This window comes from Neltuma alba, unplaced genomic scaffold (genome assembly GCF_004799145.2).
Source record: "Neltuma alba isolate B1F8T4 unplaced genomic scaffold, ASM479914v2 tig00012009_pilon, whole genome shotgun sequence".
NCBI lineage: Eukaryota > Viridiplantae > Streptophyta > Magnoliopsida > Fabales > Fabaceae > Neltuma > Neltuma alba.
Genome location: NW_021636580.1, coordinates 556,856 through 576,222, shown reverse-complemented (window position 1 = coordinate 576,222; position 19,367 = coordinate 556,856). Strand labels below are relative to the sequence as shown.

General features: G+C 36.3%; 4 protein-coding genes and 1 non-coding gene across 11 annotated transcripts in view; 4 read left to right on the top strand and 1 right to left on the bottom strand.

Annotated features, from left to right (window-relative positions):
- Positions 1 to 6,262, top strand: part of LOC114721002 (serine/threonine-protein kinase BSK7) — a 7,806-nt gene extending 1,544 nt beyond the window's left edge. For all 4 annotated transcript variants that reach the window (XM_028906770.1, XM_028906771.1, XM_028906769.1 and 1 more), the window contains 8 exons: positions 1,596 to 1,731; positions 2,039 to 2,172; positions 3,142 to 3,247; positions 3,604 to 3,689; positions 3,982 to 4,170; positions 4,354 to 4,506; positions 4,987 to 5,100; positions 5,449 to 6,262. In XM_028906770.1, the coding sequence (XP_028762603.1) occupies positions 1,596 to 1,731; positions 2,039 to 2,172; positions 3,142 to 3,247; positions 3,604 to 3,689; positions 3,982 to 4,170; positions 4,354 to 4,506; positions 4,987 to 5,100; positions 5,449 to 5,691 (1,161 nt within the window). In that variant the 3' untranslated portion in view covers positions 5,692 to 6,262. The remainder of the gene's footprint in view (positions 1 to 1,595; positions 1,732 to 2,038; positions 2,173 to 3,141; positions 3,248 to 3,603; positions 3,690 to 3,981; positions 4,171 to 4,353; positions 4,507 to 4,986; positions 5,101 to 5,448) is intronic.
- LOC114721005 (small heat shock protein, chloroplastic-like) overlaps positions 1 to 19,367 on the top strand; it is a 23,939-nt gene extending 4,572 nt beyond the window's left edge. The window contains exons 2-4 of one of the 2 annotated variants that reach the window (XM_028906776.1): positions 10,769 to 10,774; positions 18,375 to 18,580; positions 18,738 to 19,367. In XM_028906776.1, coding sequence (XP_028762609.1) covers positions 10,769 to 10,774; positions 18,375 to 18,580; positions 18,738 to 19,159 — 634 coding nt within the window. In that variant the 3' untranslated portion in view covers positions 19,160 to 19,367. Of the gene's footprint in view, positions 1 to 10,768; positions 10,775 to 18,165; positions 18,581 to 18,737 lie in introns of those variants that run through there. The other variant, XM_028906775.1, reaches the window with a different exon arrangement.
- On the bottom strand, positions 7,610 to 7,681 carry TRNAC-GCA (transfer RNA cysteine (anticodon GCA)). The gene has a single exon. It is a non-coding gene; the product is annotated as a tRNA-Cys (tRNA).
- LOC114721006 (autophagy-related protein 8f) lies at positions 8,840 to 11,742 on the top strand. 2 transcript variants are annotated; one of them, XM_028906779.1, is made up of 6 exons: positions 8,840 to 8,971; positions 9,552 to 9,593; positions 9,686 to 9,741; positions 10,527 to 10,579; positions 11,250 to 11,368; positions 11,465 to 11,742. In XM_028906779.1, exons 2-6 carry the CDS (start codon positions 9,557 to 9,559, stop codon positions 11,563 to 11,565), a joined length of 366 nt encoding a protein of 121 aa, XP_028762612.1. In that variant the 5' UTR covers positions 8,840 to 8,971; positions 9,552 to 9,556; the 3' UTR covers positions 11,566 to 11,742. The 2 variants fall into 2 exon arrangements, with proteins under 2 accessions (XP_028762612.1, XP_028762610.1); XM_028906777.1 differs by having other exon boundaries at positions 8,840 to 9,009.
- On the top strand, positions 13,051 to 16,680 carry LOC114721003 (vesicle-associated protein 1-2). Of its 2 annotated transcripts, none has more exons than XM_028906774.1 (8): positions 13,051 to 13,333; positions 13,422 to 13,492; positions 13,799 to 13,880; positions 13,968 to 14,083; positions 14,201 to 14,365; positions 14,466 to 14,495; positions 15,686 to 15,763; positions 16,312 to 16,680. In XM_028906774.1, the coding sequence occupies exons 1-8, from the start codon at positions 13,282 to 13,284 to the stop codon at positions 16,420 to 16,422; spliced, it is 705 nt and encodes a 234-aa protein (XP_028762607.1). In that variant the 5' UTR covers positions 13,051 to 13,281; the 3' UTR covers positions 16,423 to 16,680. The 2 variants fall into 2 exon arrangements, with proteins under 2 accessions (XP_028762607.1, XP_028762606.1); XM_028906773.1 differs by having other exon boundaries at positions 13,054 to 13,333; positions 14,466 to 14,516.

Below are 19,367 nucleotides of genomic sequence, written 5' to 3'. Positions count from 1 at the left end.
AAACCAAACTGAAAATGCTATTGAAATGTTATAATTCTGCCAGAGTATAGAGTCTAAGCAGAATTCTACAAGTCTGAAATTGAAAATGGAAAAAAAACTAGCAAAAAATCTGGCACTTTGAGAGTCTCTTCCGAATAACCCATGGGTTAGTTATCAGCCCTGCTCATATTTACAGAGTGAACAATTTTCTGGCCCTTGAAGTTTCAACTCACCTTCAAGGTGGCAAGTCAAAGTTGGAATCCACAGCTTCTTCCTAGATAAATCAGCCTTAGGCTGTTCTCTTCATATGTCCTCACAAAATTATCGGATAACTTAAGTTCATGAGCAGCAACTTCTCCTCGATCAGAAACAACGATCTCCACCTCATGCTGTATAACGGCCAATAATTGTGACGAATAGACCTTTTCATATGATAGTAAGCCTTTTTTGGTGTAAGAATCTAACGAGCAAAAAATGAAATTAACTTCTGCTTTATGTCAATTACACTCCATTTCCTGATTAAGTAGTTGTAGTCAGAACTAATTTCCTATCCAAAGGCCTAGGATTGCATAGCTACGGAAATTACCTTATTTAACCTCTTGACTGCCAAAACCTTTATCAAGAAAATGCTGAAAAGAGTTGAAGATTATGATAGAGGGACTTCACAAAATAGCTTACGTCATGAAGGTGAATGGAATCCTTGATATATTTGTAGAGCTTCTGAGATCAAATGGTCTAGAATTCAATTATTGCCGCACCTCTCTCAATTATTTCCACGCAAGGTACGGTGAACCTGTGCCTTGTCCGCACTTAAAGTCCAATAGGCTTTCATATGAAGCGTGTCTGGAAGATCATAATAAAACTATTGATCAGAAGAACGCAAACAATTGTGCATTTGAAACAGATTGGGAACCAGAAGGATTCCAGTGGTTATCTTTGAACTAGATTCTACATGCCAGGGAACTTATGGAGTACAGCTATCGGAGCAAATTGCATAAGATAGATATATATATATATATATATATGAACATATATATATATATATATATATATATATAAGCGGGCATCGTCTGGAAGAAACAACTCTGGTATCCCAATATAGTTTTTCAAGGCCATGACATGATTATTCCTATAATGCATGTACCTGGATGTATGAATTTATTTAAATTTACCACCTGTCAATAGATGAAAAAGGGTAAACCTGATAATCAGTATGTAGGCTTCTCTTTGAGCTTCCCGGAACATCTTCAGAGTTACCTTTTTTTGGGCCATTCATCTATATCATATGCAGTGCTTAACGTCACCTTTTCTAGTTTTTTATGTTATGAACTTTTGGAAATTATTTTTCCTTTTCCATTTAAAATACGGGCGTAGGGATGATTAATGGTCCTTAATCTAGGAAGCATATGTGATTTAATAAGAAAAAAAGTAATGTTCAAAGTACTTGGCTTGATTTATGGCTCTGAGGATTTACGTTTTACTCATAGGACCTCTTGAATTTTTTTTCACCATTTTGGCCCTTTCTTTTCCATAGGCAATTGGGCTGGAGCATGGTTTTCATTATTTGTTCTTTTAGCAACTTTTTTTTGAAAAAAAAAAAATTGATACCCCTTCAGGAAGAAGCCAGGGCTGTTGGACATTTAAGGAACGAAAGATTGGCAAATCTACTTGGATGTTGCAGTGATGGTGATGAGAGGTTACTTGTTGCAGAATATATGCCTAATGATACTTTGGCAAAGCACTTGTTCCACTGTAAGTGCAGAACTAGCAACAAATTCTTCTTCTTTGCATTAGACTTTGCATTATTAATTTCATTTTAAATGGTTATCTATCCAATGACCCGTAAAAACCTGGTTTCACCAAGCCATAATTTATGGAACATTCATTGCCAGGGTAAAAACGTATCTACACTTTGATTTCGTCAATCTTATATTTCTATCAATCTTTGGAATTTTGCCTATCATATGTACAACTTGTAACTATGATTCTTTTGAATGGTACTATCTAGTTAAATGCGGTTCACTGACCTTACTGGATGGCTATTTACATGATTATCCAGGGGAAACTCAGCCCATGAGATGGGCAATGCGGCTAAGAGTTGCTTTATACCTTGCCCAAGCTCTAGAATATTGTACTAGCAAAGGACGTGCGCTATATCATGATCTAAATGCTTACAGAGTACTTTTTGATGATGTAAGTTCATTGCCTCCAATATCACAAAATCCTGTTATAGTTGGAGTGTGCTTTGTTTTCATGACAAAGCGCAATTGCCTTTTAATATATAAACAATCTTCAAAAAATCATATTCAGGATGCGACCACATTGATGCAATTATGAAAGCTGTGTTACAGTGGTTAAAAGGATGTTATAAATAAATTTCATTTAGTGGTTTCTCAAAAAGTTGGTGAAAATGACCAACGTTAAACCAATAAGGAGCAGACTGGGTTCTTATCAAAGATTTGTTGGGATAGGGGTGATTTGACTTGTTAGGGCGTCAATCAAAAAAGACCATTTTGGAGGAAAGATATGTTTTGCTTTTCAAATGTATCACTTAAAGTTGGGTCTGGAGTGCTTGAAAGGGTTTAGGGTAGAATCAACAAAAAAGTTAACTAGGGTTTTAAGTGAGAGAGTTTATAAACGTGTCTAGTGAAGAAATAAGTCCGTAGTAAAGTGAATTCATGAAAATGATCGGACATAGAAGAGGCATTAGTCTAGGCTTTGTACTCTATAGCCTCTAAGTAAGATGAAAGCAGAAAGCACCACATTGAAAGAAATAAACAGAGTGTGATAAGACCCTGTCCCAGATGACTTTTCCAGGTAGGGACTACTTAAATTATTTAAACATTGCAAATAAAGGAACTGAAAGTCAACATTTATATTACACTGATAATATGTTATACATAGGAATCACCATTATAAATTATAAAAAGATTGCATTGGTAACTCATACTATATCGGACCAACTCTTCTTTCCTAATTTCATGGCCCTTAAAAGAGTGGGTAAGCATAAAAGATCAGGAAAGAAACTAAGTGCCAATAAACCAGACTATGAAGCAAGGAAAGAGTATGCTATTGTGGGTGAAAGTGAAAATGCCTAGACTTTTGTTTTTCAAACTTCTAACAGTTAGTACTGACTATCCTCATGCTCTCATTGTTTTTCAGGAAGGAAATCCTAGACTCTCATGCTTTGGTTTGATGAAAAACAGTCGGGATGGTAAAAGTTATAGTACAAACTTGGCTTTTACTCCGCCTGAGTATTTAAGGACAGGTTCTTCCTTAAACCGTAGCATCACAGGTTTTTATTATTCGATGCTCTATGTTTGTGTGGTGGTTGAAATTCAGGACCATGTTACTTGGACTTCTCTTGCTAAGATTCCTAGTTTATTCTAAGGCTAGGTCACTAAACTTTGTTCGTAGGCCTATTTGATGCTTTCATGTTTTGTTCTCTAAGCTTCCTGTCGTATGCTATTTCTAGGGATATTCAGCCTATGTCTAAAAAAAAAGAAAATGATGTGTATTTGAGTGCTGAGAGCTATGATAATTTATTATCATTATTTTGTATATTTGTATTTCATAACTACATATTATGTGATGGTAAATGTCTTTTGTCTCCTGGTCATGCAGGTAGAGTTACTCCCGAAAGTGTAACATATAGTTTTGGAACCCTTTTGCTTGACCTTCTCAGTGGAAAACATATTCCTCCAAGTCATGTAAGCTTCTTTCCTTGATTGAAGATTCTGCATGCCAAGTATATTGCACCCTCTCATAAATATGTACCTATTTTCTGACTGTAATAAGCCCAGTTTTTTAAACAGAAAAAAATCGTTGATGTTATTCCTCTTTATGTGGCTAAAACTATTCTGTTGGGAACATCAACCTCATTTGTTTGTGAACATCGTACTACAATGATTGAATATAATGATTTTTAGCTCAAAGTGAAAGCAATGTGCTCTGATTTTAATTAAGTTGCACATCTAACAATTAATTTCATATTTTTCTTAGGCACTTGACCTGATTCGAGACAGAAACCTTCAGATGCTGACAGATTCTTGTTTAGAAGGACAATTTTCAAATGATGAGGGGACTGAGTTAGTGCGCTTAGCCTCACGATGTTTACAATCAGAACCCCGGGAGCGTCCTTATCCGAAGTCATTGGTTTCTGCTTTAATGCCTCTACAGAAGGATTCTGAGGTTGTCTTATAAGTGGTTCGCTGTATTACATTTGACAGGGGAAAAAAAATTACTCACCTTTATTCAGTTTCCAATTTCCAATCATTGACAGTTTATTTTGGCAATCCATTGGTTTTGGTCTTTGCTGAGAATTAAAAGCCTACTCTAGTAAGTTGGAATGAACTCCTGTGTAACATTTTCCAGGTTCCTTCTCATGTTTTGATGGGTATACCACATGGCACAAATGCTTTACGCCTTTCACCATTTGGTGAGGCATGTCTAAGAATGGATTTGACTGCCATCCATGAGGTCCTTGAAAAACTTGGGTATAGAGATGATGAGGGTGCTGCTACTGAGGTTTGTTTCTTAGGAGTAAATTGTCAAGTGTGATTCTATGCTCATGATAATCATTTAAATCTTCTAGCACTTTGTGATCATCTTCACTCTTCCTTTTCGAGAAATGTATCTCTGGATTTTGATGTCAATACAAGTTGCTTTTGTTATTTTATATGGAGCCTTATTCATAATATGTTTTGTGTTGGGTTCAGCATAGTGGTGTACGCATATTTGGGTATGGTGTTAAAAGGTAGAGAATAACTCTTGGTTTATTCAATATTTTAATGATTGCCATGTATTCTGTTAATGTGTTAATCGAAATAAATGAAAAAAAATAGCAGTACATACCTTTCAAAGATTGAATATGGGTATGAAGTATGGGTATGAAGTTAAATGCAACATAACTTGAATTTTTATGAACTTCACATGCGTTAATTGACCTGATTTTCCACGTAAATTGGGTGATCTACTTATTCTATTTTTGCTCTGAACTTCCTGCAGCTTTCATTCCAAATGTGGACCAACCAGATGCAAGAAACGTTGAACTCAAAGAAGAAGGGTGATTCTGCCTTTCGTCATAAGGACTTCAAAGCTGCGATTGATAGCTATACTCAGGTTTGTACATTTTATAGCTCTTAAGTTGCTCATGTCCTAGAATATGTATGAAGTTTCTGTCTTCTTGAGTAGAAAATGGAACAGAAATGATGAAGATGTATATAGTTCTATTCTGGTTGAGTATTTATTCTGCTCCACTTGCCACAGAAGTTGATTATGACAAAATTTTATCCCCTGCCGTACACTCAATATATATACACATGACTTGGCGGCTTAAGTTTGACAGGCAAAGTGAAGCATGTAAAGAGATAGCGAACAGTCTAATCTAATGGGCTATAATCTGAAGATACTTCATAGGTCTGAATCAACTATAACATGCAGTTGATGCCTTTGTTGCAATGCATGCAGTTCATTGACGTTGGAACTATGGTTTCGCCGACTGTTTATGCACGCCGTAGTCTGTCTTATCTCATGAACAACATGCCCGAAGAAGCGCTGAAGGATGCGATGCAGGCACAAATAGTTTCTCCTGTTTGGTATATAGCTTCCTACTTACAAGCTGTGGCACTTCTTGCATTGGGCAGGGAAAATGAGGCCCAGGCGGCACTTAAAGAGGCTTCTTCACTTGAAAGTAAAAAGAACACAAATTAATCGAGGTTATTAGCTGGATCTGATTCGCTCGGCCAAAAAAATTAGAGAAGGGCCAGATTTTCATCCCATAAAAACGAAAAAAATCAAGATCTTATTTTCCTTTCCCAAAGATAATTTACATAGAGCACAGGATGTTGTCAGCAACGTCTGGGCAAATTCCCAGTTCCGTATTGGACAACTTGTTGCGTGGATGGAGTGGTGCATACTTCCTTGTGCACAAGTGGTTCGTTGGTTGGCTAGAAGAATTCTTTGGCACGGACCGAGTTTCTTCAGAAAGTATACAAATTACTTTGCACAAGGCTTTCTGTTGCATGCTCAAAAAGGGAAAAATTGTTTCTTTTGTTGCTGCTTAATTTCCTATTCTGGTACATAGATTTAGAGACTATTTTGAGAACTTCTGGAAGAGTTTGTTTGTAAAGGATTCGTCTACTAATTTAAGCATGCTGTTGTTGTCGTTGTGCTTGTATTTATGTACAGAGCAATCGTTATGGCTGGTATGTTGATCTGCAATAGGCTGTTTTGTATGGTATTGATTCTGCATCTAATAAAAAAAATTTCAGTTATATTCTCAGATTTCGCTCATGTTTTCATCTGATCATAAAATAATTGTTGGGTTTGGCAGGTAAAGCATAATCTGTAATATCTAAATAATTACTAATTTTTCCCATGCAATATACAGACAATGCGTGGGAGATAATTTAAAAAATTGTTAATTGTAATATATTTTTAAATTTCTAAATCCCGTTGCATGCTAAAAAAAGAAGAAGGATACTATAGAAATGTGTGGGGAAATATTAATGGGTAAAATATAGGGTAAATGTGTAAAAATACCCATAAATTTTTACTTAAAGTGCACCTGTCATTATAAGTTTTTTCGAGATGTAAAAATACCCATAAGTTTGTAAAACTAGAACAAAAATGACCTGTTAAATTTGCTTAACGGTTGTTATTTTTGGTAGTGAACTCACGCTGTGAAAATACTAAAAGTGAACTCACGCTGTGAAAATACTAAAATGTCTCCATTGTAAAAAGTAACGGTTGTTGGGCAAAATTAACAACTAGGTTATTTTTGTTTTAGTTTTGCAAGTTTATGAGTATTTTTACACCTTAAAAAAACTTATGATGGTGAATGTAGTGTAGATAAAAGTTTATGTGTGTTTTTGTACTTTTATCCCTCAAAAAATTTGGACGAGTTAGAAAATTACACAAACCAAAAAGAGAAGCTTCGTAATCCTTGTCATCCGCAAAGTCTAGTAATAACCTATCCCGCTTATTGTTTTTCTTACAATTTATTTCTCTGGTCCTATTTATAGAGCACAAAAATAAAAAAAAATTACCCTATTTATAAGGCAGAGAAAAAAGTTTCACATGAATGTATACTTTTACTCTTCATTTTTAACCGTGTTAACTTTATTTTCATATGGTATAATATATATTAAATAGGAATAAAATTAAAAAATTATTAAACTTTAATGTAAAATTAATGAAATTTATTGTTTTTCTTAATCTGTATAAAATATGTTAAAAATAACTTATAAATAATATCAGAAAAATATTCATTTGCATAGCTCATCCTCAAGTATTATGAGTTAGAAGCAGTCTGCATTCAACTCATATTACATTACTCATTAACAATAACAAGTGTGCTTGTCTCATTAGTGATACAGGTAAAACGTTGTGATGCATCAACCTCTCATCACATGAATTAGTGCTTCATTGTCACAGCATGCCATTGGTCAACGCCAGAAATATTATTCATGTAACGTTAACGCTCCATCTGCCATCCCGATATTAAGCACTTTTTTGCATGCCAAACACCGCTTTCGTCCAATGAGCCCAAACTGTGTTCATGGTCAATATATTTGCAGATGACAGACCGTCAATGCTCTCCAGTCCTCCTAGGGCCAAAAAACAGAAAAGGGCCCAACCGGGTTCGAACCGGTGACCTCTTGATCTGCAGTCAAATGCCCTACCACTGAGCTATGGACCCGAGTGCTGCTTGGTCTTGCATTTATCTTAATTCACACTTTAACGTGGCTCCAACTCCTAATGCGCTATGAAGTTATCGATTCCCATCTAAGTTTGAGGGCTAATTGAAGTGGTTAGAGATTGAGTTAATTATGACTAACAGAGTATTTGAATTAGCTTTTAAAAATAATTTTATAATATAAAAAATAAGTATATAAGAAAAATTTAATCTCAACTTCTGTCACTCTGTTTTTTTTCAAATGGTTATAAGAGTTACCAAACTTCTCTTGTTGGTGTGATTATACCGTCTTCATTGTTTAAAATTGATTTATGAATTTGCCTATAGGCGGGCCTACAGCATGGCAAGTTTATGTTGTCTAATTGGCTGCTTTTGGCCTACTCTAATACTTCATCATCTACAATTTTAAAGGACCCAAAGGCGTATCCCCCCCCCCCCCGCCATGTGCCACTGTCCTTTAGCTTTATTAATGATATGCGGTGGGGCGGTGTTCTCTTGAAGAAAAATAAAAAGGGAAGACTAAGTGAATTTTTTTTTTCAAACAAAAAAAAATCTTCTTCAATCTGTAACTAAGAAAACTTTAAGTCAATAAGACTTGTTTAGAATAGTTTATAATTATCTTTTCAATTATAATTTACAAAGTATAAAATAAACATGTGAAAAAAAGTTTTGTCTTAATATATTTATAAACAGTGATTTCAAATTGGCTCTAGTGCAGGTGATTTTTTATTTCTCTCTCAGAAAGTCCAATTGGTCTTGACTTTAGTGGATGCATCCCCTGCCACTCGTCAGCATTTTGATGCACCGTAAATGAGGGCCTCCAAACATGACGACGTCTCTTTCCGTCTATTATCCCAAGATTGCTATCTTCTCATATTATCCATATATTTGAAATTATTTTTATTATCACAAAATGTCAATTCCTTACTTATTATACTGTCTTCAATCAGTTGCCTTTGTATCAAATTATTGCAAGCAAATCTTCAGTCCAAAAAAACAAATTATTGCAAGAAAATCGTGCATTGACATCTAGAGTGCGCGCGCGCGCGTCTATAATTGAGGCAGCTATGGTGATAATTGCTTTATTTAATTTAATACTAGTGTAATTTTATATACTTTAATGAAAGGCAAAAATAATTTTGAGTAGCCGAATAATCATTATTTTCCTTCTAAGTTTTGCGGGGGGCTCTGAAAAATATAAGTAGTTGGAAAACCAAGCAAAGCTGTCTGTCATACTTGTTATCTTCAAGCAAACATCGGGCTTGTTAAGAGTTCTGACTTGTGATAAAAAAGGCGCGGCACCGATTCTCTATCTCTGTGATCTTCACGAGGTTTAGTTCAGCGGATTAACTTCTTAATTTCTCTAAAATTCAAGCTTTTAATTCCTTGCGTAGAATTGTTTGTGCAGGCAAAGGAGATTGTTAGGTCCGATTTAATTGACGAGGCCCCCCTCTCTTTCTCTGTTGTTTGACGGAGGATTATCGGCAAAGTCCTTAAAGTCAACTTGGAGCTTTTCCTCCATTCCAAAATTTTGTTGTCTGTGAAGCATGCTGGAAATTTCATGAAAGATTATTCTGTTTTTGCAACTTGGATGATTCTGTCAAACTCAGGGCTTTTTTATTTTTATGTTGTATCGAGTATTAGTCTACTTATAAGCTTTGATTTATTTCGAGTTACATGCGCTCCTCGTTGTTTATGTATTTATCTATGTTCTGGGTTTGGGTTAAGCAATTCTTTGTATGTTGACTTTCAACTACACATGTCTGCGGGACTATCAGGATTTATTTATTTTGAGAAATCGTGAGTCTTGTTTTTACGTTACAGGTTAGTTACACCTTTATCAAATAACTTGAATTCTTATTACCGATTTCAGGAGGAATGGCTAAGAGTTACTTCAAACAGGAGCATGATCTTGGTATACACTGGTTTTTATTTGAAATCCTCCTGTTATTACTTTTACGTATTTGGAAAGCTGAGAAACAAACAATGAATGATTATTTTTGTCAGAAAAGAGAAGAGCTGAGGCTGCTAGGATCAGGGATAAATACCCAGACAGAATCCCGGTAAGAACTGAGAACTTATAATAATTTTTTTAATCTCTTGCTGGTGATACCTCCATATATGATATGAAATACAACTGTAGTTTAAGCATTATTGTTCTTTTATCTGTTTTGCCAGATGTAGGAGCCAATGCTTTTTCATAATTATGGCTGTCCTGTCTGAATTTTGTTTGGTATCTTCAAATTTATTCGTCTGTTTGTCTATTTTCTCTTCCACGTCATGATTTGGCAGTACACACTGCTGACCAGCACTTGAAGTTTGGATCAGAAGTATATAGAATATTCAATCCTGGATTCTTAATTGGAAAAATAAATTAACTTTTCTTGTTAGAAACAAATTAGGATAGATATGTTGTTATGGCATACCACAATTGATGGAGCACCAACACAAATCACCATAAGGATTCGAACTAAACACCCTATGGTCAAGGAAGCTCAATCCTACTGCTAAGCCAGCCCTTGTTGACGAAATAACAACCTTTTGATGAGCAGAAACCTGGTTAATGTTGATAAATACACTGTTTTAGTATTCTGAATATTTTGCTCTCGTATTCATAAAATGTTCATAGCTTTCAGTTTTCAATTTTATGAAATGATAATCTGTTTTTAGAGATAGTTTAAAGTTTAATTTGAGGCTCCTGGCAGAAACATACATTTGTCAAGGACATTGTGAGTAAACTTATGGTTTGACTTATTGCTTGCTGCTCCTGCTTCAATTGAAATGTCATTGCCATTTTACTTCAAACATTTCTACCTTTGTGCTTACTGCTCTTTGGATATACCTGAAGGTGATTGTGGAGAAGGCAGAGAGGAGTGATATCCCAAGCATCGACAAGAAGAAGTAAGATTGCACTTTGTTCATTTGTTTTGTTTCCTGCCCTCTGCCCTCTGTTTTTAAAAGTAAAGTAAATGTTTATAGTGATTTGACATTATTTGTTTCTAAACTTGAGTGTATTAGAGGGAGGTTGTTGGCTGAGGAAAATGGATTGAGAAAGATCTTGTCTGTGAAGCTCTTGTTCGTCTACTAAAGGCTTCGGTATTTAACATCATAAGTTTGTAGCAAATAAGGACAGGAATATAAAGAGCTGTTCTGACTTTAGTCCTCCAAGACTATTCAAAATAATTAAAAGATTATCTTATCTGATATCTTTTTTTTTTTTTTTTTTTGCGCCATAAAAAGATTATCTGATATCAGTAACGCACAAATCCTAATTCATGATGTCATGAGAAATTGAAGCTGAAATTGCTGTTCCTATTGTGTGTATGCTCCATTTCATATAAGGACATGAATTCAGTCTCTGGTAAAGCGCAATTAAACTACTGTTTCTCTTGTACTAAAAGAATGTTGACAATTTATTTGCGTTTGGTTCTCGTGTGGCTTGTTATGATGGCCGGATAATTTTTGCTTCTATTGCTTAGCAAATTCTAGATTTTAAGGTAGAAGGATGCTGTTTTTGTCCAATGTAAGCCTTTTCCAAGTAGCATTTCAAATTGATGGAATAAAATTGCAGGTACCTTGTCCCTGCTGACCTGACAGTTGGACAGTTTGTTTATGTCATCCGCAAAAGGATCAAGTTAAGTGCAGAAAAGGCCATTTTTATATTTGTGGACAATGTCCTCCCCCCAACGGGTAATCTTTTTGGAAAATTACATGATTCTTCACTCGCTGCAACGCAAATGCTAGTCATCTGATCTTTAATGGCATTCTATAACATCAATCTTTCAGGTGCAATTATGTCTGCTATATATGATGAGAAGAAGGATGAAGACGGGTTCCTTTATGTTACATACAGTGGCGAAAACACCTTCGGGAATCTGACTTTTTAGTTGCAGTATTAGCTTTTATTAGTTTACAATATAATATCATCTCACGGTTGTCATTGGCTTGTCTGATGATTCCATTATGTTATTGCTCATTGTATCAAGGAACCTTGCTTTCAAAATTATGTACAGTTGTATATAAATTCCAAGAACCTGTTCAACGCTCGAGTTTCTTCCTTTGCACTCAGCCTTCTAACTATTTCCTAGGTCATTCGGTTGTGCAACCAGTGTGTACTTTTGAGGGGTCCTCGTATGTTCTAATTCACATACTCTGAACTTGAGCCCTGTAGTTCCGGTGTTTAAATCAAGGGATGAGGGAGAGGGGTCATGTCTTGAAGATTTTGAATAGTTTTAACCTCTAGCCTTTGGTATTACTATTCAATGAGTCCGGTGTCGGGTTTTTATCTGACTTAGGTGTGTTATCTACGAGGATGCGAAACCAAGGGGAAAAAGGGAAATATCTTTAACAGTAATTTATTACTAATAATTTAGGAGAAAGAGTTAGTTTCTCACAATGTGACATTAAAATTCAAGTTCTGTTGAAAGATGTTTTCACATTTAATACTTTACAATATTTCGAATAGAATTGTTTTCAATAGAATTATAGGAGGATATATATGCATAGCAAAAAAAAAAATACAATTAACAAAAGAATATTACTAACCATATTAATCATTATTACAATCAACACCTTATTTGTCATTTTGTTTGTAGAAAGTTTCAGGGGTCATATTTGTAGGGCATAATGATGCGTAAAGTAAGCCATCATGGACACTCTCAACGGTCCAAAGCAAACAATACGTAGTTAAATAAGTGACAACTGCCAAAACTTGCCTTCCCTTGTAATGATCCCACAAGGGAAGAAAAATTGATAATGACTTGTGCAGAAGTAGGTGCTTTGAGTTTCTGGCAAAAAGGTAATGGCAATAAAGGGTTATCTATAAGAAGAGGAAAAGTTAGGCGCGAAATGATGTATGAAGCAGTTATCTTCCAACTGGGAGAAGATGATTCCATGGTTTTTACTTTTCAGTACACCTAAGAGCTAAGAGGATCCAATAATTGTTCTTCTAGTTGGTGGTTGGCGGATTTGTAATTGCATTTAGGCGTGCTCCGACCAGCAATAAACCGTTAGTGCCGTAGCTTAGCTTTGTGTCCGTGAAGCAGAATTTGTCTCTCTCAAACATGAAACCAATTTGAAAAAAGGTAGGCCCCAAAAAAAAGGTGGCAGGATTAATTATATTATAATAATCATGATAATAACTTTATTTTACCATATTAGAATATTCTTATAATGAAATCATATTATAGTGTGTTTAAATTTAGAAGTTCTAAAGCTGGCCAAAAAAGTTTAGAAGTTTTAATGTGTTTTTAAGCAGTGTCTTAAAGTTTTTTTTAATATATATTTTTGTGAAGAAATTATTATGGGTAAAATTTTCGTTTTCCATTATTTCGAGTATCAACGCCCGTTCAGACGCTCATATTCTCTCTCTACCACAGAGAAAATAGAAAAGGAAAGGAAATCAAATCTTGTAATCACAGCATTGCATTGCAGTTCCCCAATTCTTCCATTCCCTCCCTCCTCCTCCGTCTTCTCGATCTATCCGCCCTTCTTGTGGTGGCCCAACATACATGAAGTAGATTCTGCGCATCTCGATCTCGCTGCCTTTGTCGTCTCCGAACAGCTTTTGCGGATCACTCTTCCTATATAGCCATTGTCCCAAGATGAGCACCGGCGAGCTCCTTGGCATCGAACCTCTAGAACTCAAGTTCCCCTGTAAGTTTTCTCCTGGATCTATTTGTCGTTTTCTAGGGTTTTCTCATGCGCTTGTTTTAATTATGAATTTTCCTTCATTTTTTCTTAGTTGAACTGAAGAAGCAGATCTCATGCTCCATTCAATTGTCAAATAAGACCGACGACCATGTGGCCTTCAAGGTAGCGCAATTAGTTCTTCTTCTCGTCCGTTTCAATGATTATCTAGGAGTTCTTTGTTCGTGGAGGATGACTCGATTGTGAATTTTGGCCTTGCTTCTCGGATAAAGCTGCTAGCAGCACAAGATCTCTTGAATTGACCTTGATATTAAATATTGGCGTTATTAATGTGACTTCCTCTTATAGTTAATGTTGCACGTCCGAAGAACAAACCATCTTGGTCATAGTTGTAGTTTTATTTCATAAGGTGTATTTATGATTGACACTTGTCAAGATTTGCATGTTTGAGCTTGTGTTGTTCATGTCCAGGTCAAAACAACCAACCCAAAGAAATATTGCGTTCGTCCAAACACTGGGATCGTCTTGCCGCGATCTACGTGTGACGTTATAGGTACCAGTGTGAATGTTTAAATATACTCTACATTCTTTTGCCCGTTTATGGTCAATCCATGACTGTTGACGTTTGGCTTTTCTTAAGTTACCATGCAAGCGCAAAAAGAAGCTCCACCTGATATGCAATGCAAGGATAAATTTCTTCTTCAAAGTGTGAAAACAAATGATGGTACCAATCCAAAGGATATCAATGCAGAAATGGTATTATACAACATGCCAGTTATCAAGACAACTTACTTAGACTGGGAGTGTTTTTCCTTTTTTTATTGAATAATCTCTGCGTGAAATCACAATATTTATGTCATTGGGCTTGTCTAGTTCAATAAGGAGGCTGGGCATGTGGTCGAGGAGTGCAAATTAAGAGTGGTGTATGTTTCTCCACCTCAGCCACCATCTCCAGTTCCCGAAGGTTCTGAGGAAGGATCATCACCCAGGGCTTCTGTTTCAGAAAATGGAAATGTCAATAGTGCTGACTTTCCCACAGTAGGTTCTTAACTTGTTCATGGTTTTCATGAGTCCCCTTCTACCCTATAAGAATTCAACGACTTCAACTTAATAAACCTTTGTGGTTGGGGTACTGCAGGTAACAAAAGCATTTACTGACCGACCAGAGGTACAAGAAAAATCTGGAGAGGTGAAAATAAAATCTTTAAATGAATTCCTTGTTTGTCAATAGGTAGTTTGTTTTGTGGGTATCTTTTGTCACTTGACTGGCAGTGACATATGCAAACCCTTTATTGTTTAATTTTTTATTCTAGCCCTGGATGAAGATGCTTTGTTTCCGTAATCCCAATCCCTTCTTTTTTTTCTTGTTTATTTGTTTACATTTGCCCCAAAGGTTAGGAAATACTCTTTAGTAAAAGTAAAGTGGCATCTATGGGCTATTCCATGCATCCTTGGTCAAGTGATGATAACACGCGCGCACAAACACACACACAATATGCTATTAAGAAGCATTCATATGCTCTTTTTTCAAGTATCGAATGGCAATTTCCTGAATGAATTTTGCATCTCAACTTTGAAGTGTTTTTACACCAGATTTTTTCAATTGGGAAGTTAGAGGCTCCAAGCTTCCTTGCTCGCTCATTTTAATCAGTATTGAGTCGCTTCTGCTCTGTGCATATTTCTGAATTTTGTTGAGCTCTTTCTTTCATATCATTCAATATGAATGAACTTATATGCATGTAGAACACAAAAAAAGCCCTTAGAAAATAAAACTTGGTTGGACGTTGATTTTTCCTTTTTAAATTTTGGCTTTTACTAAGTGGTTTCATATATCTTTCAGATATACGTCACGGGAGTGTTTGCCAGTGATTGCCAAATGCCTTGCTAGCGCAAAACTCTGACATTATGTCATGTCCATTGTGGATAAAGAAATGCATCTTGTTTGGCTAATTTTGTACATTAATTCACACATAAGAATCCTGTTTCAAGTTTACAAATTTAGGCTTGATTACGAATTCTACTTTTGATCGGGGTTATGCTAGGTTTACATTACATGACTCAGCATTTTTCTGCTTTGGAGAGTGGAGACTGCTGTCCTTTATCCGGATAATGATTTTGACAGTAATTCCCAAGGGACAATGTGTTCCCCTGTATGACCAAAGCTGCAGGATTAGTTCAAATTTTCAACTGCGAACAAGTTGTACTGTAACCATTTAATAGTGGGTTAGGAGATTAAAAGAAGAGAAGATTAATTAGTTACTTCTTTTGTTTGATCACAGGCTATGATTTTATGTCGGGCATATAATTTTTGGATTTTGTGCCATATGACAACTTTATTTTGAATTGCTATCATTGCAGGCAAAAGCTCTAATCTCAAGGCTGACAGAGGAGAAGAATAATGCAGTTCAAGTAAATAACAAGCTTGCCCAGGAACTGGTAAGTGATTAACGAAGTATACAAGGTTTTAAACTAATAATCTTTACTGCCTATCTGTTTGTCTATATTTCTGTTCTTATTGATGAATGAGGAGACAACAGTCAATCTAACTTATGAGCGGAAATCTTTAAGAGTAATACCCTCCTGACATTGTGATGGGTGCCTAAGGTAGGATGAGGAACCTTACTCCAAATGGTTGCTTGTGGGTCCATGGCTGAACCTGACGGGTGTTTGATTTGGCCTGAGCAAGTCGTGTTTAAATCTAGTTTACTTTGCATCTCACATTGGTTCGGGAAAGGCAGTCTGTGCTGTCAGCCATAAATATTATTCTGGGAATCCAGGATGAAGTAAATAATCTGATGTTCTCTGTTAGAGGTAGAGTAGAAGAATGCAACTGATTTTTAGATCTTATAGGAACTTTGGTGGTGGGACTTGGATTTGAAAGTTTGGTCATAAATTTTTACAAGGTAAGTGGGTGCATACATCACCCTGATTCCTGTGTTACTTTGAAACTGGGATGCTTACTTCAATGATTTGCCTGTTTGTAGGAGCTGCTGAAGCGTGAAGCCAACAAAAGTGGCGGTGGAGTTCCTATAATGTTTGTCATCTTAATTGGTTTGCTCGGCATAATTTTGGGTTATCTTATGAAGAAGACCTAAGCGTTCCTGGTGTTCAATCTTTCATCATACATTTTCATCTCGATTCGGTATTGCTCCTGGCTAGTCAAGAAATGATGACAAAAGGGAAATAGATTAATTCAGCAATTGGTGTTTTTACCCTTTTTTTTTTTTTTGGTGCCCGATGGATAACATTTTGGAATAGAAAACCTGAGGTAAAGTTATGAATCTGTAGTTGCGCAAGGATTTAATGTGAACCGACTCATGCTTTACATAACATGCATTCTTTTTGTGAGTTAAGGGAAGTTCAATTCTCGTCTTTCGTGTATGGTTTTTCCGTTGATTATCTGACGGCAAGGACCACTTATAGCATGCATCTTCGGAGTGGAATTACCTTTCGGACTAAAATGTTGACAATGGCAATCAGATGCTGGATTAATTTAACCTTTTTCTTTTATTTGTGTCATTTGTCTTTGAACTCAAGCCACAATCAGTACTGTGAATAGAACTCAGTTATCCGTTAGAGTAACGGAATACTTGTCCAATGATTAATTAGCCAACTCACTGTTTTTTTAGTGTCTTCTCTTGTTTTGTTTGATCTTTCTGGAATAACATTTTCATGTCATACTGTTGTTGCTCTCATTTGCAACTTCGCATAACCAACCAATTTTTGGAGTCAACGTCAGATGTTTCAAGTAACATTCCCTAGTACCTCCTTGTTTGAAAAAAGATGCTGTTAAAATGTTGCTAATTTACTCCGATTCTAATTATAAGATTTTATTTATAAATTACAAACGACGTTTTCTAGTTAGGATTTATTGTCTCCTATTTAATATTCTTTAATCACTAAGATTATCAAAGCTATAAAGAGGGAATAATTTTTTTTTTTTATTTTTTTTATTTCTAGTATCTAAAGCTAGTATTTAAATTTTTCATTTAAAATGCAAACATATTAAGAATTAAGCTTGGAAATTATTGTAGAAGGATCCAGAGTTCTCCGCTCCCGTCCAGGAGGCTTCTCCCTGAAAGAGCTACGTACTACGTGGGGACCATTGCGGCAATTACAAAGGAAAATTTGGTATAATAGTGTTTGGGAAAAAACCATCAGTAAATGAAATAACACATTGTGACTTAAAGTTGATGGAAAGTAAGAGTTTCTTTTTACCAACTCCTTTGTGGGCTGTTATCCTGAAACAAAAAGAGCAAAACTGATTCTCTGCTTTTGAATATAAAGTAAATATAAATATAAAAAAATGGTTTACTATTTTATCTCAACACTCTAAGAAAATTATTAGTTTCTCGAAAGATGATCATAATTTCTCTAAAAGAGAAAAATAATAACCTCCATTTGAATTTTGAAAAAGAGTGTTTTTTTTTTATAAAAAATAGCAATGAAAAAAACAGGAAAAAATAGGGGGTGCATAATCTAATGTAAACAATTTTTGGGTCACAAGAAGAGCCCAAGCCCAAAAGTGGATCCATATGTGCGGGTGACAAATTTGAGATAAAATTAAGATTAAGATACCAAAATTAATTAGAGTTACATTCTCTCTCCCTTGATATTGTCATTACGCAACTCATTTATGCCAACGCATAGTTTTAGGACGAGGACTAGTTTTCAAAATCCCACGAATTTTGTTTTTTATTTTTTTTGCCCGCGAAAATCCCACAGATGTGTGGCTTAAGATTCCTAACAATGATTCGAAATCGCGCTTCGTCCACACTCTACAGAGTTCTAGAGTCAGCATCTCCCGTCTTGGCTCTCTGTTCTCGAACTTTCTCGAGACCTATCCCTCCCATGTCCCCACCTCCACGGTGCCCCTTTCCCCTCTCCCAAGAAATGCTTTTCGGTGTGTTTTTCTCGCAAATCCTCCCTTGTATAAAAGGCCCAGGCCCTCCTTCGGTGTGTTACCGCTCTGAGCGTGTAGTCTTGTTTTCGGACATCATCACGTTGCTCTGATATTTCACCCCCAAGCATCAATGGCTCTGCGAAGGGTCACCGGCACAGCTCCTACTCTTTTCTCGAGGCTTCTCAACAGCCATTTCTCTGTTGTCCGCTGCACTCCCTCTGTTTCTCGCTCGTTCAATACTAACGCACAGCTTTCCAACTATGATGACGACGATCGAAGCGTTGATATTGACCGCCGCTCTGATTCCCCTGCCGCTCGTCGTCGTGATTCTGTTCCCAGCTTTTTCTCAGGTACTGTTATCACTGTCCTCCATGCTCCTATTAGTTGGACACTGATTCTGTTTTTGTTAAACTTCCTTTCATCCAAGAATTTTATACATGAGCCGAAGTTTCGTTTAGTTCGTAGAAAGTCTGACGAACTTTTTTAATTTACAATTTCAACGAGCAGATGCCTTTGATCCGTTTGCTCCGCCGAGGAGCTTGTCGCAGATGCTGAACCTTATGGATCAATTCGTGGACAATCCATTTCTGGCGGCTTCTCGTGGCGTTGGCGCAGGTTCAAGGAGAGGATGGGATGTGAAGGAGGATGAGAACGCTCTGTTTTTGCGGATGGATATGCCTGGGCTTGGCAAAGAGGACGTCAAGATTTCGGTAGAGCAGAACACGCTGGTAGTGAAAGGTGAGGGAACCAAAGAATCAGAAGATGAGGAGGACGGCGTTAGGAGGTACTCCAGTCGACTGGATATTCCGCCCAAGTTATACAAGATCGATTCGATTAAAGCTGAAATGAAGAATGGAGTGCTCAAGATCAAGATTCCGAGAGTTAGGGAGGAAGAACGAGAAGACGTTTTTCAAGTTAAGATAGAGTGACACCTTCGCATCGCATGATTCACCAAATCCTGAATCAAACTTCTGCTGTCTTTTCTGTTAGGTATCGATGTGTATCAAGTTTTTTTGTGTTGTGTCTGTATCGTCGGCTGCATGCTATATCCGTCGATGGCAGGACTTTTGAATGAACTAGTTTGTAGTAACTCCACTGGTCAAAAATAGAAGATGTTGTGTGGTGTTGTTGATGTTA

What these genes read in the sequence shown, in the direction of transcription:
- LOC114721006 (XM_028906779.1), top strand. Translation starts at nt 9,557, where the DNA reads ATGGCTAAGAGTTACTTCAAACAGGAGCATGATCTTG. An exon ending in CAAACAGGAGCATGATCTTG is followed by an intron (nt 9,594 to 9,685) that starts GTATACACTGGT and finishes TATTTTTGTCAG; the next exon opens with AAAAGAGAAGAGCTGAGGCT. An exon ending in CAATGTCCTCCCCCCAACGG is followed by an intron (nt 11,369 to 11,464) that starts GTAATCTTTTTG and finishes TCAATCTTTCAG; the next exon opens with GTGCAATTATGTCTGCTATA.
- LOC114721003 (XM_028906773.1), top strand. Translation starts at nt 13,282, where the DNA reads ATGAGCACCGGCGAGCTCCTTGGCATCGAACCTCTAGAACTCAAGTTC. An exon ending in TCTAGAACTCAAGTTCCCCT is followed by an intron (nt 13,334 to 13,421) that starts GTAAGTTTTCTC and finishes ATTTTTTCTTAG; the next exon opens with TTGAACTGAAGAAGCAGATC. An exon ending in TACAAGAAAAATCTGGAGAG is followed by an intron (nt 14,517 to 15,685) that starts GTGAAAATAAAA and finishes CTATCATTGCAG; the next exon opens with GCAAAAGCTCTAATCTCAAG.